The sequence below is a fragment of the Amblyomma maculatum genome, chromosome 8 (genome assembly GCF_055883805.1).
Source record: "Amblyomma maculatum isolate TAMU_Amacu chromosome 8, ASM5588380v1, whole genome shotgun sequence".
Lineage (NCBI taxonomy): Eukaryota > Metazoa > Arthropoda > Arachnida > Ixodida > Ixodidae > Amblyomma > Amblyomma maculatum.
The window spans coordinates 81,895,983-81,922,726 of NC_139351.1; the positions used below are offsets into that span (position 1 = coordinate 81,895,983).

The 26,744-nt window shown below is 41.4% G+C and overlaps 1 protein-coding gene across 1 annotated transcript; it reads left to right on the forward strand.

Moving 5' to 3' along the window:
- The first annotated feature begins 352 nt into the window (after positions 1-352).
- On the forward strand, positions 353-23,787 carry LOC146181626 (uncharacterized). Its single transcript, XM_084575820.1, has 4 exons — positions 353-5,277; positions 7,652-7,721; positions 18,571-18,577; positions 21,783-23,787. The coding sequence occupies exons 1-4, from the start codon at positions 4,782-4,784 to the stop codon at positions 22,578-22,580; spliced, it is 1,371 nt and encodes a 456-aa protein (XP_084431946.1). The 5' UTR covers positions 353-4,781; the 3' UTR covers positions 22,581-23,787.
- The last annotated feature ends 2,957 nt before the right edge of the window (positions 23,788-26,744 follow it).

Sequence of the window (26,744 nt, forward strand, 5' to 3'; positions counted from 1 at the left end):
GCGACCTGAAACGACATATTATAACTCACACGGGAGAGCGCCCATTCCGTTGTGAACATTGCAGCTGTAAATTTGCACGAAAAACAACCCTGATTGTCCACATGAGGACTCACACAGGTGAGCGTCCATACTGTTGCGATCACTGCAAAAGAACCTTTGCACAAAAAATTGACCTTGTCAGACACGTCCGTACCCACACTGGTGACAAGCCGTATCAGTGCCAGCTGTGCCCAATGACCTTTGCTGCTAATACGGGTCTCGTGCGACATGTGAAATACCACAAGCGGAAAAGCCATATCAGTGTAAATTGTGCTCAGAGTCATCCTCAAGATTGTGTACTTTAAGAGGTCACAAAAGGGAAAAACATTAGGGCCAGAGCAGTTTTCAGTGAAGCCCATCAGGAAAATGGTTTGCTAGCTTTCGTGGCTTTACGAGCAAACAATGTGCTAACTACTTGTAACAAGTGTAACTACTTAACCCACGTCAGATGTGTTCAATTTGCAGGATTTTTTTTTTGGCACTAACTTGCTTAAAAAGTATTTAGGTAACATCAAATAACATAGAACATATTGCTTTTTAAGTGTTCTAGGTGCAGGAGCACACTGAGCTGTCATTCTTCCTTAATTCTAAATTATGTCGTGGCATTCATTTTGGAACTTCTTTTGTTAACTACTTTGACAGTGAAATATTATTTAATACGGATGTTGTTTCAGAGCGTGCTTCTTTTTAGAGTTACGGGAAAAATGGTGAGGTTGGACGTAACGTTTTATTTTTGTATTTTGAGTGTATTAGATGCATGTTATATCAGTTATGAAAATATCACATCACCTCTCGTATGCAGACAATGGAGGAGACCTGCTCCATTTATGTTTTCAATTATGTTATGTGTTAGCTGGAGTATTTGTAGTGAAAAAGTTCTCTCATGCAAACATTTCTTGCCTATTTTGGAGCTTTTGTGAGTAACCTGTTGCTTTAAATGTAATTTTAGCAAAAAAAATTTCCAGTGTTCACTTGTGTGCATTACCAAAGAACTGCCAGTGTGCTGGAAGGTAATTTCATATTTTGTGTGCTGTTACGATGTTATAAGCAAGTTCTTGAATGGATACCTCATACATCAGATCCTGTCTAGATAATGATTTTTAGGCTTGAGACAGCTGGAATGAATTATACTTTTATTGCTGTGGGTTATAAAGGATTGTGTCTTTTCAGCCTTCTTGCTCATGCATTCATTTCAGTGAAATGTCGAATATCTTTAGTGCATTCTTGTTTTCTTTTCATTTTCTGCTGTCTTGTCAAATTGTTAGTTCATTTGAGCACATTGCATTTTTTTAGTATATTTTAACAATCTGGTTTTTGTGATCTGTCTTGTGAAATTGTTAGTTCATTTGAGCACATTGCATTTTTTTAGTATATTTTAACAATCTGGTTTTTGTGATTGTTTCATCACTTTCGTTATACATCATCAATACCATGTCTTGTCTCTATTGGTCTTGACACCTATGTCTTGAAACCAAAGACAGCTCCATCCAAAAGTTAGATTTCTTGCCATTTGTGTTTTGAGTACTTGGTGTGGCAACACACAATATAAATGTATTCTTTGTGGTGGAATTCTTTTGCTAATGTCAAAATGATGAATGAGAATATTTTTTTATTTACGAAATAAATTTAGCGCATTTCCTCTTCAACTTAGACACGCCATTTTTTTTTCTATATATATCATGAAAGAAGAGAAAACTTCTGAGTAAACTAAATGAAATAGCGGCAATTTTTCTATTTTCATATCTCACTGGCTTGGTCACAGTTACCACTAACAAAAAGTTTAGACACTCCCACTCCTTATGCTTCTTGCACCTTTGTGGCCACTTTTCCTTTGGCAACATTGTTTAAAATGAATGCTTTGCTTTGGCTGATCTCTGGTAGAATGGGCACTGATCTGTCTCATTTTGCATTGAGATGCAAAACCTTGGAACTGTGACAACAGGCGTATTTTAGTCGAGCATAGAAATACTTTGGTAGAATACCACTTCTCTGTCATATCACAGACGGATGGGACATTTGTAGTAGTTTGGCTGACAGATTGGACATGAGTGTAACCAGAGTGGCACATCAACGTGCATGGTGATCTGATGTCATTGCAGCATTATAAGATGCACTGCAGGGTTTTAGAATGGTTGGTCACAAAGTGTGATAATACTTTGTGTGAGCTGGGCGGCAGGTATCGCAGCTCATGCGACTATTGGTAGTGGCAGGTACTCCACAACTTTTGGCCGTGCATGGGCCTCACCATGGTGAGACAGTGGTTTGTGTCCGTGACTGCTGTGCGCAGGGATGTGGGATCGAATCCCAGCCGCCCCTAAGCGACTCAGGCTACAAGATGCTGTAGTGGAGGCCTCTGGAAATTTTGGCTACCTCTGCTGCTTTTCAGTGGAGACAAAAAGCTAGGTGCGTGTATGCTGTGCAATGCGAGTTCACTCTAGAAAATCCCAGGTAGCCGAATTATTCGGCGCCCTCTACTACAGCGCCTTGTAGCTTGAGCCGTTTAGGAACGTTAAACCTCCGTCATCTAAACTTTGCCTGCACATGGCTTGTTAGAAACTGCCAAAATAATGGGTAGTTCTGAATGAGTTGTCATCGGAAACATTTGCTTGTCTTCTCCTGACAAACACTGGTGGTGCTCTTAGGGGCAGTTTGTCTGCACATCAAGCAATAAGCATAATAAGTATCACTGGAGGCTCTAGAAAAAAAGCAAGCATAAATTATTATCCTGCCGATTGCTGCTTTTTCTATAATGGTATGTCTTGTGGTATTATGCCTACACTGATTTTAAATGTCTAGCTGTGAGGCTTTAGAGCTGCAACTCTTAAATTCTTTTCCCATATTGTACCTGCCACTTTCTGATTACAGTTGCTCTGTAAAAGAAGTTGCTTTGTTTTTTCTTGCTCTTCTGCCTGATGTACTGAGGTGCTTTGATGTGTGGTGCTTGGCTGCTGTTGAATGAAAGCTAGATGTGGTGTGCAATTTTGCTGTTGATATAAAATGACAGAGCCAGTGTGAAAGGGAATATCCTTGCCCATGGCAGTGTCTCTTAATGTGCTTTTACCTGCCCGAAAAATTGGAGGCGTTCCCAGTCTCGGGCATGGTAAGATGTACTTTGAGATTGGGAATGGTAAAATTTTTTTTGCAGCACTGTCATTTTTAAAGCAGAATCTGGACTGAACAGGCACTTTGGCTTCCATAGTTACTGCACCATTACTCTAAAGGCGATCATTTAAAAGCATGAGAAAGCATGCCTTATTGCCTAGAATGGCCGCAGGTAGCAGTCCGTCTATTACCTAAAGCACCTCTGTTCCCTTTCATGATGCTTTTTCCTATGCACCCAGTATGCTCGTTCCTTGTGGTTGGCTGGAAGTAACTGATCTTTTCATTATGTAGGTACATAAAATTAATTACTCTTTCAAGCTCTCAAGCTATTTGTTGCTTTTGGCATTTATCTTGCACCTTTCCCATTTTCAGACTTTGATTCACAGCTGGGACATTTTGCGAGGTGAAATTTGGAAGCATTGACTTGCAAAATTGTCTTTTTTTTTTTTTCATCTTCTGTCCCCAAAGTGAAAACTTCTGTTTGGAAATGTATCCTTCATTAGGGGCAAGGACAGTGATATATATTTTGAATGGCTTCTTTGTGTGTTTAGCTTTCTTTTGAAAACCTTTTATAAAAGTAGCTTTCTGAAGTTTTTGTTGAGCTTCATCGCTAAGCGTAACATCTGTGATTTAGCCGGTAATTGTGCATATTTATTTATTTATTTGTGTGTTTTGAGGCTAGTATTTTGCAGAGTTTTTGCAGGTACTCGATTTTTGTTTATCGTGGCCTTCATAAGCTCAACCTCACATCACCAGGGTGTGAAATGTGATCCAGAGCATAAAACCACAAACAATTTTTTATTTGGTGGCATAGTTCTTGAATATTTAGCACATTTGGGGTAACTGTCCTAGAAATATTTAGTAGCTGTGCAGGAATCCTAAACTAGAAATTCATTTAGTAATAACCTTTGTGGCAAAACAGCATGAAAACTATCTGGTCATAACGTAATGCTACAGGTGAAGTATTGACTTCTGCTCTGGGTTTGTAGCATGTGCCAGGGTACTTGCAGATTTTTTTTATCCTAAGCCAAATATTATCTAGACTTGGTCAATTTATTTGTGCTGCCATCATTGTTTTTCCTACATGAATTTCGCAGTGTTAAATATCCATGCCTTTTTGAGGAACAATAAGGTGTAATATTCTTGTAGTTCAGAACATTTATATGATATTTTCAATGAGATATTAAAGCCTAAACCTGCATGCACAGTTCAAAAAGACAATATTTTGCCTCAGCCAGCTAATGTTTTTATTAACCTTTTGAATTTAACATTCTTGAAGCAGAATTGTGGCTTTGGCTAATTCGATTAATATCAATGTAAATATTGTACAAAGAGACAAGTCCGGTTCTATGTCATCCTTGTCTGTTTTGCACTGTTTTCAAGAATGAAGGAAATTCTGCATCAAACTGATTTCCATAGCTTTTGAGATGGATTTTAACGCGCATTACCATTTCTGCCCAATGTCAAATGAAATGTTGCAATGTTCTCTCCTCTTATTGAAAGCATTTTCGGTTTGAAATGCAGATCCAGTTGCCACAGCCTTCACCACCCTTCCTGGGCAAGGTTCACCAGATCAGAAGCCTCCAACAAGCCAATGCACCAGCTCTACCAGTTCTCATCAGGGCAAACGCGCACGCAATATGCTGCACAAATGCAGCCAATGCAGCAAGAGCTTCACCTCCAAAACCTTGTTGGATATGCACTTCCGTTCCCACACGGGCGAGCGTCCATTCCATTGTGACTCTTGCAATAGGAGGTTTACGCGAAAAAGCCACCTGAAACGACACATCATAACTCACACGGGAGAACGTCCATTTCGTTGTGAACATTGCAGCTGTAAATTTGCTCTAAAAACAACCCTGATTGTCCACATGAGGACTCACACAGGTGAGCGTCCATACTGTTGCGATCACTGCGGAAGAACCTTTGCACAAAAAACTGACCTTGTCACTCACGTCCGTACCCACACTGGTGACAAGCCTTATCGGTGCCAGCTGTGCCCAATGGCCTTTGTCGCTAATAATTCTCTCGTGCGACACGTGAAATGCCACAAGCGGGAAAAGCCATATCGGTGTGAATTGTGCTCAAAGTCATTCGCAAGATTGTATACTTTAAGAGGTCACAAACGGAAAAAACATTAGGGCCAGAGCAGTTTTCAGTGAAGCCTATCAGGAAAATGATTTGCTAGCTCTCGTGGCTTTACGAGCGAGCAATGGGCTAACTTCTTGTAACAAGTGTAACTACTGAACCTACGTGAAATGTGTTCAATTTGCAGGATTTTTTTTATGGGCACTAACTTGCTTAAGAAGTATTTAGAGAACATCAAATAACATAGAACATATTGCCTTTTAAGTGTTGTAGGTGTAGGAGCAAACTGAGCTGTCATTCTTCCTTAATTGTAAATTATTTCGTGGCATTCATTTTGGAATTACTTTTGTTAACTACTTTTTGACAGTGAAATCTTATTTAATACTGTTGTTATTTCAGAGCGGGCTTCTTTTTAGAGTTTCAGGAAAAATGGTGAGGTTGGACGTAACGTTTTATTTTTGTATTTTGAGTGTATTAGATACATTTTATATCAGTTATGGAAATATGGCATCACCTCTAGTTGTATGCTGACAATGGAGGAGACCTGCTACATTTATGTTTTTAATCATGTTATGTTTTAGCTGAAGTATTTGTAGTGAAAAAGTTTTCTGATGCAAATATTTCTTGCCTATTTTGGAACTTTTGTGAGTAACCTGTTGCTTTAAATGTAATTTTAGCAAAACACATTTTGAGTGTTCACTTGTGTGCATTACCAATGAACTGCCAATGTGCTGGAGTTGAATTTCGTATTTTGTGTGGTGGGGGGAGGGGTTACGATGTTATAAGCAAGTTCTTGAATGGATACCTCATACATCAGATCCTGTCTAGATAATGGTATTTAGGGCTGCGAGAGCTGCAATGAATTATACATTTATTGCTGTGGGTTATAAAAGATTGTTTCTTTTCAGCCTTCTTGCTAATGCATTCACTGCAATGCAATGTCGAATATCTTTAGTGCATTCTTGTTTTCTTTTCATTTTCTGCTGTGTTGTCAAATTGTTAGTTCATTTGACCACATTGCATTTTTTTAGTATATTTTAACAATCTGGTTTTTGTGATTGTTTCATCACTTTTGTTATACATCACCAATACAGTGTCTTGTCTCCATTAGTCTTGCCACCTATGTCTTGAAACCAAAGACAGCTGCATCCAAAGACAGCTGTGGAATTCTATTAATGGCACAACAGTGCACAGGAAATGTTTTGTTTGGGAACAAATTTTGCACATTTGTTTTTCTATATCACCATATGTTTACTTAGGCGTGCCATTTTATTTTTCAATCTCTTAATGAGGAGGAAAAGTCTGAGCAAACTAAATGATATGATGCCGACTTTTCTATTTTTGCATCATGCTTGCTTGTGCACATTTAGCACTAATATAATATGCACATGCCCCTTTGTAGCCATTTTTTCATTGGCGCCCCACCGAGGTGGTGCAGTGGTTGTGGCTGTTGACTGCTTTGACCAAAGATGAGAGATTGAATCCCGGTCACAGGGTGCTTCTCCATTCCGGCGAAAAGCAGGGCGCCCATGTGCTGTGCAATTTTTCACGAACTGCAAGTGTATCTGCAATAAAATCAACCCTTGGTCTTCCTGTGTTTTCTCTGCGTCGTAAATATTTTCGCTTGCCTTTTTCACCGAATTTATTATACTAATATTATTCTCAAAGATCAGTTATTTCTTCCTCCTTCTTGTATATCCTCACGCATTAAACACAGCCTCAAGGTAGGGATCCCGCACTGCCGAACCATACTTTGTTTGAATTCATTTATTCCTCGAACTGCGAATGACTGGAACCACCTCCCTGCCATCACCGATGTCGAAAATTTTAAGAAGGCTACGGCTGATTTTGTATGCCCCTTCTCTCTGTAATACCTCCGGGACTTGAGAGTATTGAAAATAAAATAAATAAATTTCAGTTTACGGTAAAGAACTGCAGGTGGTCAAAATTTCCACGGTCTTCCACTGGGGCATCTCTCATAGGCCGAGACAGCTTGAGACATTAAACCCCATAAATTAAACTTTTCCTCTGGCCACAATATTTCAAGTGGATGCTTTGTTTTGGCCGACCTTTGAAGAAACTGGCACAGACCCGTCTCATTTTGCCTTGAGGTGCAAAACCTGTTGAGCCGTTACAAAAGGTGTATATTTAAGAATTTCAAACTTCATGGCCCCAAATGAAATCTTTGGTTTCTAGCAGTCGTTAATGAAAAGGCATTATAAACGTGGCAAATTGGTTTTGTAGCTTGCTGGCAGTTTCATCTAGTTGCACCAGAAAAATAGTGCAGGCCTTGCTGTGGGGCCACTTATCTGATTACGTGATATTGCAGCCAGCTGTGGCATTTTATCGGCTTGGCTTGCAGACTGTACAAAGAAGGGCTGTGTACAAAGTGTGACTCTCCTCTGTGTGAGTTGGGCTGCAGGCATTGCAGCTCCTCATGCAATCGTTAGCAGTGGCAGCAAGTATGCAACTCTTGACCACATGGACAGCTGGTAAGAAGCTGCCAAAATGGTGGGCACTTCAGGCCAAGTTGTCATTGCAACGTTTATTTGTTTCATTTCTCGTGACAGACACTGGTGGTGTTCTTGGTGACGATTTGTCTGCATGTCAGACATAAGCATTCATCCAATGGGCCTACATTAGAGAAAGCAACTGTGAATGCTTCTGCACACTTTGAAAAACTCATGGAAAAAATACTATACTAAACCAGGTGAGATACATAAGTGGCTGCTTTTTTAATTTGTTATTGAGTTATTTTGCATTATTTAGGCATTACACCTTATAGCTATCAGTTTCTGCACACCACCTTCACCTAATCTATCGAGATTGACATTTGCCTATACACCAAAGGTGCAATAATGGTTTCTTTTAGAGAATGTTGCCTCTGTTAGTGGAAAGTAGGGACCTAATTTGCAATATTGATTTGCATTATTTCATACTGCGCTTCAAGTGCAGTGGACAAAATGTGAAACTATAAATTTAATAGTTACATATACTTCTGCAGTCGTGTCCGAGAAGCCATCACTGGGTAAATTCTGTCATTCAACACTGCCTTGCACACATAGAAAAATGGTTCACCCCAGCTCAATGTTGAGCAGCATATGTGAGGTCTGGCATCTTGTGCTGTGTTGTATTTTATGGTGCTTAAGCAACTGAGGCTATCATGCGCTAAATGCGAGGTAGAAATCATTTGCTTCATAAGAAATGTTTAAATTATGCTTAAAATCTTAGAGCTTGTTGTGCATGTTGGCTTCTTATAAAAATGTAAACACAGAAGATATTTCCACGAGTGAATTTTCTCAAAGTGCAAATAAGGGTGAAAAGGTATGTAGTCAGAATAAAGCAGTGGAAAGTGTTTTTTCCATATTTTGACTAGTCTTATGCTTGAAAATAATATGTGAATTAGTAAGTAGTTCACCACACAGATATTTTGGTGCTTTTGCAATAATAAAACCGTGAGTGAGCTAGGTGTGTATGTCCAATATGCGAAGACAACATAAAATGATTTTGATGAATCGTTCTTGATGTGAGCATGACTCCCATTCTGTTATGACAGGCTTTACTAGGTGTAACTTATTTACTGCAGGGTTCAATTTAGACTGCCAGTTTACTCTTAGCTTACAGTGTACTAACATCATTCAGTCTGGCTGGAATGTTTAATTTTTTTAATCTCTCGAGTCTTGGCTGTCAAAGCTAGTGCCCTTCTTTTTTTAATGCCCTCATCTGCAGCAAAAAAATGCATTTCTTGTGCAGAGTGAAATACTTTGCCTGCAGGCTTACTACATGATACATTTATTATCAGCGTAATTAAATGCCCCCCATTGCATGGGAAGAACGATAAATTTTCACTCGTCTTTCTAGTCCTACTTAGTCTGAGACTTTAAACCCCATTAACTAAAGCAAACCTTTTTTGCCCTCATCAGATGTTTGCGTATTTTCCTCGAATCTGTAGACCAAAATACACATTCCATATTTGTGTAGTTATCGAAAATGTCCCTATCTCCCCCAGCATCGAGTCGTCTGATTGGTGGAAACATGGGAACTGGATATCAATACCACTTCCGATTTTGGTGTTTGCACATATCGGATGACTCGAGGTCAGGGACGTAGTGACATTTTCGATATCGACGCAGACTTGGAATACAGACCGAGTCCACCGTTCTGTACCCGTGTATTCGCAGACAACTGCTTTATTTACCGGAGTATCAGTATCAGCAGAGACGCTTACTATTCGCAATGTTGCATATGACTTGTGGAAAAGTGGGGGGATAACTGGCTAATATTTTAAGTGTAAAAAATATCCCTTTATTCTCATGTCATTGCCGTCAATGATATCCTACTTTAAACTGTACTGTTTGTGGCGCCACGAGATCCACGCATTTACATACAAATACTTAGGTATCAGCTGAACACAGTGTCTTCACTGAACCACCCATATTCTGAATGTCACAATAGAAGCTAGCCGTCTAGTTTGTTATTCAAAATGAAAGGTGCCTTTTATTTCTGATTCCGTAAAACGTTCCCCCTATTTATCTCTTGTCCGCCCGAAACTTGAATATTCCTGCTCTAGGGGCTTGCGAAACTCGATGAAGTCGTGAGCTCTGCTGTGTAGGGCCACCCAAGATAGACAGGTCACGGCAGAGAGTTCTGACAAAATGTGATTCACTGGAGAAGGTAATGGCAACCCACTCCAGTATTTCCTGCCAAGAAAACCCTATGGCCAGTCACAATACCATTAATGATATGGCGCCGGAAGATGAGCCCCCCAGGTTGGAAGGCGTCCCACATGTTACTGGGGATGAACAAAGGGCGATTCCTAGTAGTTCCAGGACGAATGAAGCGGCTGGGCTAAAGCCAAAAGGACGCTCAGTTGTGCATGTGTCGGGAAGCGACCGGAAAGTCCGATGTTGCAAGGAGATGTATCACATAGCAACATGGAATGTAAGATCTATGACGCAAGGTAAGCTGGATATCGTCAAGCGAGAAATGGACAGATTGAACACTGATATCTTGGGTATCAGCGAGCTCAAGTGGACCGGAATGGGAGAATTTAACTCCGGCGACCATTATGTCTTTTATTGTGGGCACGAATCCAAGAGAAGGAATGGGGTCGCTCTCATAGTAAACAGAAGAATGGGCAAAGCAGTGCTAGGGTACAACCCCAAAAACGACCGAATGATTTCACTTCGGATCCAAGGTCACCCTTTCAACATAACAGTTATCCAAGTATATGCACCGACCACTACTGCTGAAGAAGCTGACATTGAGAGATTTTATACGGACCTACAATGCCTTTTAGACCGCACCCCATCATCAGACGTCGTTTTTCTCATAGGAGATTGGAATGCCAAGGTAGGGAGTGAAGAAATATCCGGAATTACAGGCAAGTTCGGTCTTGGTGAGCCAAATGAAGCTGGGCAGAGGCTAGTAAAGTTTTGTCAAGAAAACAACCTGACCATAGCAAATACTCATTTTCAACAGCACAAGAGGCGCCTGTACACATGGACTTCACCGGACGGTCTGTACAGGAATCAGATCGATTATATTATTTGCCGGCAGAGATGGAGAAGCGCTATACAAGCAGTAAAAACAAGGCCTGGGGCCGATTGTGGCACCGATCATCAGCTTCTTGTTGCAAGATTAAGCTTCGATTGAGGAAAACGCAGAAAACTAGAAGGCCTTTCAGGTATAATCTGGATCAAGTTCCATTAGAATACGCTGTGGAAGTGAGGAATCGATTTCAAGAATTAGATCTAGAAGACAAAGAGCCCGAAGAGATGTGGTCTGATGTTCGTGATATAATACAAGAAGTTGCTACTAAGGTAGTTCCAAAGCAAAAGAAATGCAAGAAAGCAAACTGGTTATCTGAAGAGGCTTTGCAAATAGCTGAGGAAAGGAGGATGGCAAAAGTTATGGGGTAAAGAGAAAGATACAAGGTTCTCAATGCGGATTTTCAGAAAATAGCAAGGAGAGATAAGAATGCCTTCCTGAACATACAGTGCCAAGCAGTTGAGGACAACAGCCAATTAAGGAACACAAGAGCTCTGTATAAGACAATCAAAGATATCAAAGGAAGCTCCTGTGCTAAGATGGGCGTGATAAAGGACAAACAAGGCAAGGACCTCACTGAAGCCACAGAGATAAAGAAGAGGTGGCAGGAATACACAGAAGAACTGTACAAGAAGGACTCGAATGTGCAAACCCAACATAAGACGGTTGTGATAACTGATCTTGAGCCGGGCATCCTGAAGAGTGAAGTTGAATGGGCCTTAGCCAGCCTTGCTAAGAACAAAGCTAGCGGAATTGATAGCATTCCAGCTGAGTTGCTTCAAAACCTCAACCATGACGCTGTTAACATTCTGCATACATTATGTCAGAAGATTTGGACAACCCTGCAGTGGCCACAGGATTGGAGGAGGTCAGTTTACATCCCCATTCCAAAGAAAGGCAGTGCCAAGGATTGTTCCAACTACCGCACGATCGCGCTTATTTCGCATGCTAGCAAGGTGATGTTGAAAATCCTCCAAGGTAGGCTGCAGCAGTATGTGGATCGGGAGCTTCCGGACGTGCAAGCTGGGTTTCGCAAGGGCAGAGGAACTAGAGACCAAGTTGCCAACCTTCGCTGGATCATGGAAAAAGCAAGAGAGTTCCAGAAACCCATCTACTTCTGCTTTATTGATTATGCGAAAGCGTTTGACTGCGTAGATCACAGCAGATTGTGGCAAGCTGTTCAAGAGATGGGAGTTCCAATTCACCTCATCTGTCTCCTCAGGAACCTGTATGAAGGGCAAGAGGCCACAGTCAGAACTGGGCATGGTCTTACTGATTGGTTTCCGATTGAGAAAGGAGTGAGGCAAGGCTGCATACTGTCGCCCTGCCTATTTAACCTATATGCAGAGTGCATCATGAGGAAGGCCGGTCTGGACGAGTCTTCAGCTGGAGTGAAGATTGCTGGAAAACGTATCAACAACCTTAGATATGCGGATGATACCACTTTAATTGCAGAAAGTGAAACGGAACTCAAGAGACTTCTGATGCGCGTACAAGAAGAGAGTGAGAAGTTTGGGCTTAAACTGAACATTAAAAAGACAAAGATCATGGCATCTTGCCCTATCAAGTCCTGGAGCATCAAGGGACAAGAAGTGGAAGCAGTGACAGATTTTCTCTTCTTGGGCTTCAAGATTACCTCGGAAGGAGACTGCAGCCATGAAATTAGGAGACGCCTGCTTCTGGGAAAGAGAGCAATGGTTAGCCTTGACCGCCTAGTAAAGAGCAGAGACATTTGTCTGCCAACCAAGATCCGTATAACTCGTGCTATGGTCTTTCCAGTTGTGATGTATGGATGCGAGAGTTGGACTGTGAAAAAGGCTGACCGCCGAAGAATTGACGCGTTTGAATTGTGGTGCTGGCGAAGACTCTTGAGAGTTCCCTGGACTGCCAGAAGATCAAATCAGTCAATATTGTCGACCATAAACCCTGACTGCTCATTGGAGGGTCAAATTCTAAAGTTAAAGCTCAACTACTTTGGTCATCTGATGAGAAGAGAGGAGTCGCTGGAGAAAGATTTGATGTTGGGAAAGGTTGAGGGTTGCCGGAGAAGGGGTAGGCAGCGAACGCGATGGTTAGATGGCATCCTCGAGGCACTGCAGATTAAGTTATGTGATGTTAGGAAGATAGTGAGAGACCGGAAAGCGTGGCGTGACATGGTCAATAGGGTCAACGGTAGTGCGGTTCATTGTCTGTTTTGTGTAGCAGTGAAAACGGCTCAACATTTTTTTTTTTTTTTACATGGGTTCACGCTGCACAATAATTCAAGTTTAAAAACATACCATATGTTCCAGCTAGAAAATAACTTCTATTCCACTTATAATTAATCGAGGTTGTAAACTGGAAGGACACTGTGTTTGAACTAGGATATTGTGTGGCTTTCTGCAGGAAAACCTAACACTTTCGGTGATTATGTGGCAGATTTTGACACTTTACACCTAGCTGCCACTGCGGAGGACGAAAGCTGCGACCACTATATGAAATTGCGCGTTGCTCAATCGAACGAGCTCCAGAGCACATGCGTACATTTGCGTATGAAGCAATGCCACATTTGAACGCGCGCCAAGGAACGCCACGCGACAGGACCGATGGTGTACCGTCCAAACTCACACTTGCCGGAGAAAGTGTGATAGATACTGCGCATTTCCTTGCCTGTAAACCAATTATAATTACATGTAGCACTGCAACGAATGCCGACAAGAGGCTAACGATGGGAGGCAAATTATAGGATAGGAAGGTCAGGCTTTCGCCATTCTCCTCTAAAGAGACATCTAAGAGTCCCTCTAATTTTTTGTTTAAAGAGACAAGAAATGCCTCCCCTTAATTGCCCTTTGCGCAGTACACGCTCGTATTTGCGAAAAGCATCATGACCACAACGCCACGCACTGCCCAAATTGACGCCAACGCGTCTGGAAGCGATAACGAAACGGGAACGAAATCAGCAAAGTATTTCGGTTTTGACTGTGCTGAACTGTTGGATGGTTGAAACTAAACAGCAGTTTTCAGAACTTTTCCGTTGTGCGCAGCTACAACTTTGCTGATGTGGCGCAAAACATAAGCTACATAGTTGATACAGGGGTTTCATTGATTGTTCTGAACAAAATGTTACGTTAAGGAAATTGGAAACTATAGCACTATAGCCCTATAACCAAACCACTATAACCAGTATAGCAAATAGCATTGCGGGGAGCATCAATAGTGTCACGTTGAAAATCGCATCGAAAAACGGAGCGTCGTTGGCGGCGAGTGGTATGTTTGTCGTGCGCAATGTATGCTTGACATTTTCTACTTTATTTATCTTTCTTTGCCAAAGCATAAGAGCGAAAAACCTAGCCGAGAAGATGTTACGTGCGTCTCGCGAAGCGTCTTGTGCGCAGACACGGTGGTTTGGGCAACGGCGGTTCGGGCCTTTGTATCCATGTGCGGGCGTATACTCCTTAGTTTGACAGCAGGGTGGAACTGAAAGCTATTCTGCAGGGAAAAGACCTTACACACTTCACCACATGCATCGCAATACTCGTGACGCAGATATCACGAACAATCCGATGAGAAACGTTCCCTGAACATATTATACCGGAGCCGCCGTTGGTGTGTCGTCACTCAAAAAGTTCGTCGGACGGACCCTGTGTGTTTTTCACCGGTATACACCGGAAAAGCCACACAGACACGGGACATATCATTCTTTGATGCGTAGGACCAATTACCGTGCGTGCAAACTGTTGCACAGAGTACGTTAGATGCATGTTCACTACGACAACGTTACTAGCAGCACGCGAAGCCATGCGGTGTCGTATTTGACGTAGCAGTAGACAGATGTGGCCAAATCGAAGTTGATACGGTGGTGCAACGTGAAATTGCGTAAAATAGTACAGTATAGTATAGTACAGAGGAATGGCCGCATCAGCGTCAGGCGATAGACTATGTGACGGCATCATGATAGGTATGGGTGTGTTGGGCTGCGGCATGGTGGTAAGCACAGCCAAAACGCAAACGCATTATGAAATGTGCGTGAAATATACAAGGTCTTGAATATTTGGGGGCTGGGATTTAAAAAATTCCTATGCAAAATCTACTTCCCCATTCGAGCTGAAATAACGTTCACAAAGTAGCAAAATATCGTCTACGTTATCTGGTAAGTGATTCAACATCGGTACTTGCCTAGATTTTCCGAAATCGAGGAAAAACTGCTCTTGGCGGCGTGCACAATTTTCGCCGAATAGAGTCGAAACGCTGCTTTGACATGGTGCGTCATCTGTCGAGCAGTGAGGCAAGCTCCATCCCGGCCGTTGGCGCGCTTGCCTCGCTGCCCGACAGATGACGCACCATGTCAAAATAGCTTTTCGACTCTCTTCTGCGAAAATTGTGCACGCCACCGAGAGCAGATTTTTCTCGATTTCGGAAAATCTAGGCAAGTACCAATGTTGAATCACTTACCAGATAACGTAGACGATATTTTGCTACTTTGTGAAGGTTATTTCAGCTCGAATGGGGTAGTAGATTTTGCATAGGAATGTTTTAAATCCCAGCCCCCAAATATTCAAAACCCTGTATAACCTAATACCTTGAGCCATAGCTGCAGCCCCTAGAAATCATGGGCTGAAGATATGCTATAGATATGCTTGCTCGTCAGTTCTATTTGCCCTTTCTCCGATTGGTCGCTGTTTTTCTTTTCTTTCCGTCTCTTTTTCTGTGTTTACTTTTGAATCAACGTTTTGTTTTGTTTTTGTGGCTGCGTTTCGATGGAGGCGCAACGAAAAGGCGTCCGTGTGCTGTGCGATGTCAGCGCACGTTAAAGATCCCCAAGTGGTCGAAATTACTCCGTAGCCCTCCACTACGGCTTCTCCCTTTCCACTTTAGCTGCCAACTTCCTCCCTTACCTTACGGCGCGGTTGAGGTGTCCACAGAAAGCGAGACAGTTACCGCGCCTTTCCCTTCCAATAAATAAATCAGTTTTGTTTTTGTACTGCGGTCGCTTTTGGGCACAGGCACAGTCACGGCTTCGAATTGGGCTCTTCTGGAGCTGCCCGGCATGGCAGCTGTGTATTTCGTAGACAGCAAAACATGGTTTTAGAAGTCTTGCGCGCAAGATCCCACGGGACTACAGAAAAAAAAAAAAAGAAAAAAAGAAAAAAAAAAGCCTATTCTCAAGCTTTTTTTTTTAATTTTTATTCAGACCCTGATTTTTGAAAACTTACCCTCGATTTTATGGCTCAGTCTTTTTTTCTTTTGTCTGTGTGTGTGTGTGTACGTGATAGCATGCCTTGCACTACAAAGTGGTTATTTAAAAAAATAGGTACATGCCAGGCATGGCTCACTGAACGAAGAGGCAAACCGGCTTTCCAAAGTCAAAAAGAACCACTGCTCATTTTTACTTGTTCTTTAATAAGAGCTGTTGAAAAGACAGCCGAAGGCGAGGAGGGTGCGGTGCTCTAGTGAGAGAGTGGCTGCGACTGTTACGGGAAAGGGGGGGTGAGCAGTTGCTTTGTCGCATCGCTAACAGAAGCGGGGAAGTCGCGCCCAGCCACCCGGCTTCAACGGAACGGTTCGGGATTTCAAATGGGCGCGGATCAGTGAACGAGAGAGAGAGACAGAACTGGCTTTCTCTCTTAATAAAATCATTGCTCACTCCTGAGCGACCCAGACTTAAATAAGCCGGTGAGCCATTCAAATGAGCCGGCTCACTTCAGTGAGTTGAGCCGTTGTGAACGGCTCAACTTTGCCCATCTCTAGTCCGTAGATAGACTGTGCTTCACCTAGTTTTCATGGCCGCGCAAAACCGATTGTTTGCAACAAATATATGGCTGCCCTCACCTATATCAGGCTGAAAAAATGAGCCTCGGGCTAAAGAGGATCTTCACTTTATTGCTGGTGCCAGATTTGGTCCAAAAATCAAACTTTTCATTTTGCTTGTGCTAAGGAAGCGATCGTACAGGCCAAGGAGAGATTGCATAACAGCAGGTTGTATGCACTCAAGATTTGTAGGTGTATATTATAACCTGAATCGCACACAGGGTAGGCATACTCCAAGGTGACCCTAACATATGTTTCGTAGGGCATCATGTCTCTTGCCTCCCTGTGGGCATGTTTTAAATTAAATACTGAGGGATCTACCTGCCTTTCTTGCTAGATTACTCACATGTGTTGACCATGTATTCTGCTGGGAAAAAATTACTCCTAGGTACTTACATGTAGTTTCTGGTTGGATAATTTCTCCGTGGAGGGAATAGTGATAAAGCAAATGTTTTTATGTTTTTCGGGTTAAGCCTAGGTGCACATATATTTTGGCATTTAGAGACGTTCTGTTGGCATAACACAAGGTCTCAGTATGTCTGAGATCATCCATAAGCTGCGTGTAATCCTTTTCACATGACTAAGCACAATCATCTGCAAACTACCTAATGCCATCATTCATATCATTTATTAAAATAAACAGTGGCCTCATGAGAGAACCCTGGGGCGCTCTTGACATGAATAGAGCACTTTTCATTTACTAATACCCAGTGTTTTTTCTACATTAGGTAGTCTGATCCATTTTTCATGTAAATATTGATGTTTAGGGTACCAAGTTTTTTTTAACAGGTTTCAGTGACATACAGTGTCAAATGCTTTTTGGTAGTCTACATATGCTTCATAAAACCAAACATTCATGCAAAATTCTTTTGCAGCTTTAATTTTTTTAAAGGTCTTTGGCTAATTTTGCTTTGTTCTCTTGTGCAGGCATCAACTGTTATTGAGCAGACAGAATACAGCTTGAATAATGAATGACGGTGTAATGCGTCGTGACGCTGGCCAACCGTCAACCCGAGGTTGTGCCCTACTCTGCATTAACTTATTTTGGTTAGACTGTGGTGGGCTGTGAAGCTTGTGCTTTTCGAGCGTGCCCTGGGCCTGCTGGAAGGCCCATAGTTGAATGTCCTTGTCTGTACTTTGCACAGCACTTTAAAGTTCGGGTCGGTATATCTTGGCGCACAGTCCCACATGATGTGCCATTTGTCCGCCGGACCCACTTGACATACACTGCACATATCAAGGCGAGGAGTGACCCGGTTTGTATTTGCCTTAGGATGACCGCCTCCTCCCAACTAAGTGCCGGGTGAGGTGGCGGCATTGTTCCTCCAGCTAGGTGGTAACCCTTAGTCACTTCCTCGTAACTGGTCATGCGGTCTTTTGTTTCGAACCACCACTTGGAACGGTCACTCTCGGGGGCATGGGAGGTAAGCGCTCACGCCGCCGAATGGGCCGTCTCATTGTTATTCAGTGAGGATGCACACTCTCCCGCTATAAAATGCATCCGGTGAAACCATTCCTTGATTAATGGCACTTCACCACCAGATATGCTTTAAGAACTGAACTGTGCTGCCTTTTCATAGGACATACACATCTTACACATGACCTTACTCATAAACCAAAAAAAGCCTGTTTGTGAATTGTGCTGCCAAGGGCTGATAGTAACTGTACTTTATCTGATTTGAGAGCTTTTGGAATGAGAAAAAAGTTTTTCTTAGTAATTTTACCTGACACATTCTTTTCCATCTAACTTACTCCTAGGAGAGAATGCAACAATAAATTTGTTGTGCTTTGTTAGGGTCGTACATAAATTATTTTTTAGTAAATTGATAACAGAATTTAAACACCAACCTTCCGCAAAGTGCTTGATTTTCCAACCCCATTTTCGGCATGTGGTAGCCCCTTGCCCACATATGGGTCATAAAACCAAACATACATACGGAATTTGCTGGCAGCTTTTTTGTTTTCCTGTTGCTTTGGCTAATTTTGCTGTGCTCTGTTTTGCAGGCAACAGGTATTGAGCGGACAGAACACAACTTGCCCAATGAACAACGTATTGAAGCGTCTGCTATCAACCTGTGTGCCTGATGATCAGACTGCATGCAGAGTTATATTGGTGCATTCTGGGCTGGCCGAAAAAGGACTAAGATACCATTTTGCATCATTGCGCTTTGGGCATATACAATAATCATTTTTGAATATGTGCAGTGTGTTCTTCATGTTCAGTAGGAATTTTTCACCTTAGGTAAAATTATTTGCCTTTGAGCATAGTTAATGATTCAAGCACATTAGCAATGCTGCTCATGACATTGATTCTTTGTACTGACAGTATTTTACAAGGCTATTACTGCTAATCCAAGCCAAGGAGTGAAAGGTCTCATGCAAAGAAAACTTCAATACTACATCTGCCAACCTCCACTGGTCTAGTGGCTTCAAGTTCAAAGCATAGGAAAAAGCATGTCACGTGATTTCAGTGCTGGGGTTTATGGTTCTACATTGAATGCTTCAAGGAGATTACTTACCTGCCTCATGGCACCGATGTCTCTTCCTTGATGATGTTTATTATGATCAAAGAGAGCTAAAGAAAGTGAGGTGTTTGATGGTTCGGAGTGTTTAAGATGGTGGTGACGGCAACTACTGTTGCAGTTTTTATTGTGTGAGGGCAGGTACATTATATGCATTTGAATGGAAGCATAGTATTTTACTGATACCTCAGGCATGTTCGGTTCTCCTTTTCCTGTGCTGAAGGCTTTCTCTTGAAGCATTTCCTCCTCATGTAAAAGGTCGCTCCCAAAGATGAAGAAAAAGGTCTATAAGGTCTAAAGTTCGAGTGATTGTTACTATGAGAGCTTCAGTGTGTGATATCAATGTTGTAGAATAATGGGACTGTACAAAACATTTATTGTCTTTAGAATTGTACTGTTAAAGCCATAATATTTCCAGAGTTGCACTGGAGGCTGTAGAGGAAAAGCAATCATAAATGAGTAGCTGCATCCTTGATTCATTTTTCATGATGCCATGACTTGTACTGTTATGTCTACATGCTTTTTAAATGTCTTGCTGTAATGCTTTAGCCCTGTGACGAAGTCTTTTTGTTTCTATTTTTTGTTTATTTCACCTGCCACTTTCTGATAACAGTCGCTCTTTGCCATTTCTTGCTTTTCTGCCTGATATACTGAGGTGTCTTGATATGTAGTGATTGCCTGCTATTGAATGAATCTAGACGTAGTGCGGATTTTTTTGCCGTTGATATATATGGCAGAGGCAAAAAAACGTCCTAGACTGTGGCGATGTCTCTTGATCATGCCTGCCGTTAATATTGGCGCTGTGCCCAGTCAGGCATGGTAAGATGTACCTTGAGGTTTGGAATGGTGAAATTTTGTTTGCTGCACTGTCATTTTAAAAGGAGAATCTGAACTGAACAGACACTTTTGCTTCCATAGCTGCTGCCATCATTCAAAAGTATGAGAAGGCATGCCTTGAGTGCTTATAATGGCCACAGGCACACAGCCTCACATTACCTCAGGTACCTCTGTTCCTTTACATGATGCTTTTAGCTATATGTGTCCAGTATTCTGGTTCCTTGTGGTTGGTTAAAAGCGACTAGTATTTTCTTTACGTGTGTAAAGTTGCTAACTCTGTCAAGTTTTCAAGATATTTATTGCATTGTTCATTTAGCTTGCACCTCGAATTATCACATTCTAGTTTCAGGCATTGGTTCATGGCTGGAGACGTTTTGCCGTATGAAATGTGGTAGCATTGATGTGAGGCTTTCTTTTTTTTAGCATCTGTCAGCAACACTGAAAGCTTCTATGTAGTTTAGAAATTATATTTTCACTGGGCCCAAGTACAGTAATATAGATGTAATGATTTTCGAATGTGCTTAAATTTCTTGTGAAACTGTTTAAAAAAAAAGTAATTGTCCCCAAGTTTTGTAGAGGCCCATTGCTAAAATACCTAGCTGCCACTAGTTATTTAAGTCTGCATAAAATTGAGTCTTCGTCATTAAGCCGGTGATCATGCATATGCACAGATCGGTGCTATAGCGCTACTGAGCTCTAACAGGTGCTATCAGTTTTTGTTTATAGTCATGGCCTGTCCTCAAGCCCAACCCACAACACCTAAAGATTGAAATGCGATGCAGAGCATAAAAATGTGAATTATTTTCTATTTGGCTCACATAGTACTTAATATATTGCGCACTTGAAGTAATAGTCCTAGCAATGTCTGCAAGCCAAGTTGCGAGCTACTGACAATGCAGGAGCCCTGAATAGATTTTCAAAAGATAGCCCTCGTGGAAAAACAGCATGAAAATTATCTGGTCATAATTGCTGCAGTCACAGATAGATTATGTGGAAGTTTTCTCTAGGTCTGCTGCATGGGCCTGGGTACTTGTGGATTTTGCTGCCCTTGAATGGCCGAAGATTATATATACTCCACGACAACTTTTCTTGGCAGTGCTTGGAAAGTTATCGGGCTAACACGCATAATCTCCCTACACAGCTGAATATAGTCCCCAGGTTAACATTAGTAGCTGTACCTTAAACAAACAAAAATCATAAAGCTCGTTTTTTTCGTCACATCTTCAACATAGCTCCAATAGTGAAGTATTTTTGTTTTTTTCCTGGGTCTACGTCTGTCTCGGGTCTTTGAAACACCCATTGTGGAAGAAGGTGGTGTCTACTTTTTGCCTTTTATTGTGTGCTTTTTTTTTCAAGCCATATCTTTTTTTTTTTTTTGCCGAAGATCTAGGTGAGATTATTGAACAGATGGTTGTCAAAAAGAGATAAAGGAGCTTGTGTGCAGCGTGTCATCTGGCTTAAAGAGTAGTCAGCCTCAGCTTTCCATCTCATCTGCATGCCATTAAGTCAGCAACCTCACCGGAGCGACCGTGCCATCTCCCGTGTGCTCTGAAATCTTCAAAGCTTAGTAGGGTAAAGACGTCGTCTGAACTTTTGTTAAAAGAAGAAAAAGACTGAAAGATGCAGCTTCAAGAGTATGACACTTTCACTCTTGCCACTATGAGGTGAAAATACCTATTGAATTTGGCTGTTGCAAAAGCTGAGTTGTGGCTTATTGGCTGACATTTCCAATAAACTTTGGACAGAGAGGAATACAGGTCCAATACAGTTCTGTGCCGTTCTTGTATTCGTTTTGTACTGCTACAAAAATTAAGAAAATCAATTTACCTCAAACTAGCTGCCACACTGGTGAGATAGATTTTCGTGTGCATTCTTTTCTTGCTAATACCAAATGAAATGTTGCAGTGTTCTCACCTCTTAATAAAAACATTTGGAATTTCACGTGCAGATCCAGTTGCCATCATGTACAGCACATTTTATGGAGAAAATTCACGAGATCAAAATCATCTGATGAGCCACTGCATGGATACTTCCCCTACCGGCTCTCATCAGGGCATAGCCTTGGGCAACGAGCTGCACAAGTGTAGTCAATGCAACAAGAGCTTCAGCTTCAAATCACTGTTCGATAATCACCTCTGCACACACACGGACGAGCATCCATTCCATTGTGCCTACGGTGATAGCAAGTTTGTACACAAGAGCGACCAGAAGATGCACATCACGACTCACATGGGCAAGCGTCCATTCCATTGTGACTGTTGCACTAGGAAGTTTTATCATAAAGGCCGCCTGAATGCCCACCTCAGGACTCACACGGGAGAGCGTCCATTTCATTGTGACCAATGTAGCTGTAAATTTGCTGCAAAATATAATCTGCTTGACCACATGAAGACTCACACGGGTGAACGTCCCTATCTTTGTCATTACTGTCAAAAGAGATTTGCAAAAAAATGTGTGCTGGTGTTGCACATGCGTACCCACACAGGTGAAAAACCATATCAGTGCCAGCTGTGCCCATTTGCCTTTGCGAGGAAAGCAGATCTCCTGAGACATGTGAGATCCCACAAGGGTGAAAAGCCATTTCATTGCGACTTGTGCCCAAAGGCGTTTACAGAAATGCGCAGTTTAAAAAAGCACAAAGAGAGAGAACATTAGGGGAACAGCAGTCTTCTGTGAAGCCCTCAAATGGTTTGCTAGTTATCCTGTTCTTTGCGAACCAGCAACATACAAACTAATATACAAGTTTAGCAACTTAACCTACATCAAAGGTTTTCAATTTGTAGAATTTTTTCATTGCCACTGTCAAATTTAAACCTGTGACGAAGTTTTTTTGTTTCTATTTTTTGTTTATTTCACCTACCAATTTTTGATAACAGTCGCTCTTTACCATTTCTTGCTTTTCTGCCTGATATACTGAGGTGTTTTGATATGTAGTGATCGCCTGCTATTAAATGAATCTAGACGTGGTACGGATGTTTTTGCCGTTGATATATATGGCAGAGGCAAAAAAACGTCCTAGACTGTGGCGATGTCTCTTGATCATGCCTGCCTTTAATATTGGCGGCGTGCCCAGTCAGGCATGGTTGTATTCTTCTAAGCTCTTTGCTGATGTGTTCATTTCAATGTGCTGTGCCGAATATATTTTATCCATTTTTATCCTTCATTCTTTGTCTGTTTTACATGTCAATGCTTTGGTCATTTTAGTTTATTTTGTGTATCTTGTAGTTAATTGCAACATGTTGGTCTTGTGATTCTCATTTTCATCACTTTTGTTCTGTGTGTAATTTAAAACCAATGCTGTCTTCTCTAAGTTAGTCCATAGGCTAAGCTCCCCATGTTCCTTTTGGTCATAAAAACATGGCTGCCTCTGCCAATTAGAAATTTTCTGCGATCCTTTGTCGCTGCTGCATCTCACAGTAAAGCTATTATTTGCAGTGAAATTCTATTGATGGCACAACAGTGCACAGGAAATGTTTTGTTTGGGAACAAATTTTGCACGTTTGGTTTTCTATATCACCACATGTTTACTTAGGCATGCCATTTCATTTTTCAATCTCTTAATGAGGAGGAAAAGTCTGAGCAAACTAAATGAAATGATGCCGACTTTTCTATTTTTGCATCATGCTTGCTTGTGCACATTTAGCACTAATATAATATGCACATGCCCCTTTGTAGCCATTTTTTCATTGGCGCCCCACCGAGGTGGTGCAGTGGTTGTGGCTGTTGACTGCTTTGACCAAAGATGAGAGTTTGAATCCCGGTCACAGGGTGCTTTTCCATTCTGGCGAAAAGCAGGGCGCCCATGTGCTGTGCAATTTTTCACGAACTGCAGGCGTATCTGCAATAAAATCAACCCTTGGTCTTACTGTGCTTTCTCTGCGTCGCAAATATTTTCGCTTGTCTTTTTCACCGAATTTATTATACTAATCTTATTCTCAAAGATCAGTTATTTCTTCCTCCTTTTTGTATATCCTCGCGCATTAAACACAGCCTCAAGGTAGGGATCCCGCACTGCCGAACCATACTTTGTTTGAATTCAGTGATTCCTCGAACTGCGAATGACTGGAACCACGTCACTGCCATCACCGATGTCGAAAATTTTAAGAAGGCTACGGCTGATTTTGTATGCCCCTTCTCTCTGTAATGCCTCCGGGACTTGAGAGTATTGAAAATAAAATAAATCAATTACAGTTTACGGTAAAGAACTGCAGGTGGTCAAAATTTCCGCAGTCTTCCACTGGGTCATCTCTCATAGCCTGAGACAGCTTGAAACATTAAACCCCATAAATTAAACTTTTCCTCTGGCTACAATATTTCAAGTGGATGATGCTTTATTTTGGCCGACCTTTCAAAAATCTGGCACAGACCCGTCTCATTTTGCCTTGAGGTGCAAAACCTGTTGAGCCGTTACAAAAGGTGTATTTTTAAGAATTTCAAACTTCATGGCCCCAAATGAAATCTTTGGTTTCTAGCAGTCGTTAATGAAAAGGCATTATAAACGTGGCAAATTGGTTTTGTAGCTTGCTGGTAGTTTCATCTAGTTGCACTAGAAAAATAGTGCAGGCCTTGCTGTGGGGCCACTTATCTGATTACGTAATATCGCAGCCAGCTGTGGCATTTGTATCAGCTTGGCTTGCAGACTGTACAAAGAAGGGCTGTGTACAAAGTGTGACTCTCAGTGTGAGTTGGGCTGCAGGCATTGCAGCTCCTCATGCAATCGTTAGCAGTGGCAGCAAGTATGCAACTTTTGACCACACGGACAGCTGGTAAGAAGCTGCCAAAATGGTGGGCGCTTCAGCTCAAGTTGTCATCGCTGCGTTTATTTGTTTCATTTCTCGTGACAGACACTGGTGGTGTTCTTAGTGACGATTTGTCTGCATGTCAGACATAAGCATTCATCCAATGGGCCTACATTAGAGAAAGCAACTGTGAATGCTTCTGCACACTTTGAAAAACTCATGGAAGAAATACTATACTAAACCAGGTGAGATACATAAGTGGATGTTTTTTTAATTTGTTATTGAGTTATTTTTCATTATTTAGGCATTACTCCTTATAGCTATCAGTTTCTGCACACCACCTTCACCTACAGTATCGAGATTGACATTTGCCTATACACCAAAGGTGCAATAGTGGTTTCTTTTAGAGAATATTGCCTCTGCTAGTGGAAAGTAGGGACCTAATTTGCAATGTTGATTTGCATTATTTCATACTGCGCTTCAAGTGCAGTGGACAAAATGTGAAACTATAAATTTAGTAGTTACATATACTTCTGCAGTCGTGTCCGAGAAGCCATCACTGAGTAAATTCTGTCATTCAACATTGCCTTGCACACATAGCAAAAGGATTCACCCCAGCTCAATGTTGAGCAGCATATGTGAGGTCTGGCATCTTGTGCTGTGTTGTATTTTATGGTGCTTAAGCAACTGAGGCTATCATGCGCTAAATGCGAGGTAGAAATCATTTGCTTCATAAGAAATGTTTAAATTATGCTTAAAATCTTAGAGCTTGTTGTGCATGCTTCTTATAAAAATGTAAACACACAAGATATTTCCACGAGTAAATTTGCTCAAAGTGCAAATAAGGGTGAAATGGTATGTACTCAGAATAAAGCAGTGGAAAGTGTTTTTTCCATATTTTGACTAGTGTTATGCTTGCAAATAATATGTGAATTAGTAAGTAGTTCACCACACAGATATTTTAGTGTGTTTTGCAATAATAAAACCGTGAGTGAGCTAGGTGTGTATGTCCAATATGCGAAGACAACATAAAATGATTTTGATGAATCGTTCTTGATGTGAGCATGACTCCCATTCTGTTATGACAGGCTTTACTAGGTGTAACTTATTATTTACTTCAGTGTTCAATTTAGACTGCCAGTTTACTCTAGCTTACAGTGTACTAACATCATTCAGTCTGGCTGGAATATTTAATTTTTTTAATCTCTCGAGTCTTGACTGTCAAAGCTAGTGGCCCTCATCTGCAGCCAAAAAGTGCATTTCTTGTGTAGAGTGAAATGCTTTGCCTGCAGGCTTACTACATGATACATTTATTATCAGCGTAATTAAATGCACCCCTATTGCATTGGAAGAACGATACATTTTCACTCGTCTTTCTTGTCCTAGTCAGTATGGGACGTTAAACCCCACAAACTAAAGCAAACCTTTTTTGCCCTCATCAGATGTTTGCGTATTTTCCTCGAATCTGTAGACAAAAATACACATTCCATATTTGTGATGTTATCGAAAATGTCGCTATCTCTCCCAGCATCGAATCGTCTGATTGGTGGAAACATGGGAACTGGATATCAATACCACTTCCGATTTTGGTGTTTGCACATATCGGATGACTCGAGGTTGGGGAAGTAGTGACACTTTAGATAACGACGCAGACTTGGAATACAGACCGAGTCCACTGTTCTGTACCCTTCATGATGAATCAAGGAAAGTAAATGAATGTATACAATGTATTGAGTGCAAATATATATATATATGGAGTAATTGCTTTACCAACTGGCTCAATGTGAAAGATAGCGATATGAATATTTGCCCTCCACTATACTGTATCTCATTCTCCTAACCGCTTCGGGACAAAAACTTATAAACCAAACAACTATCCACTGGGGAATGCAGTGTGCTCAAGTTGTTTTTTTGCCATTCTTCTTTAAAGATTATTTTTCTTTATTGTAAAAATTACTCACTATTTACTTTGTCAAATTATGCAAATAGAAATATCTTATTCTTAGTAACTAGGGAAAATTTAGAGCAGTGAACTGCATACTCATTGCTTTGGAGCCTCCATTTAGGCATTTTTACCTTT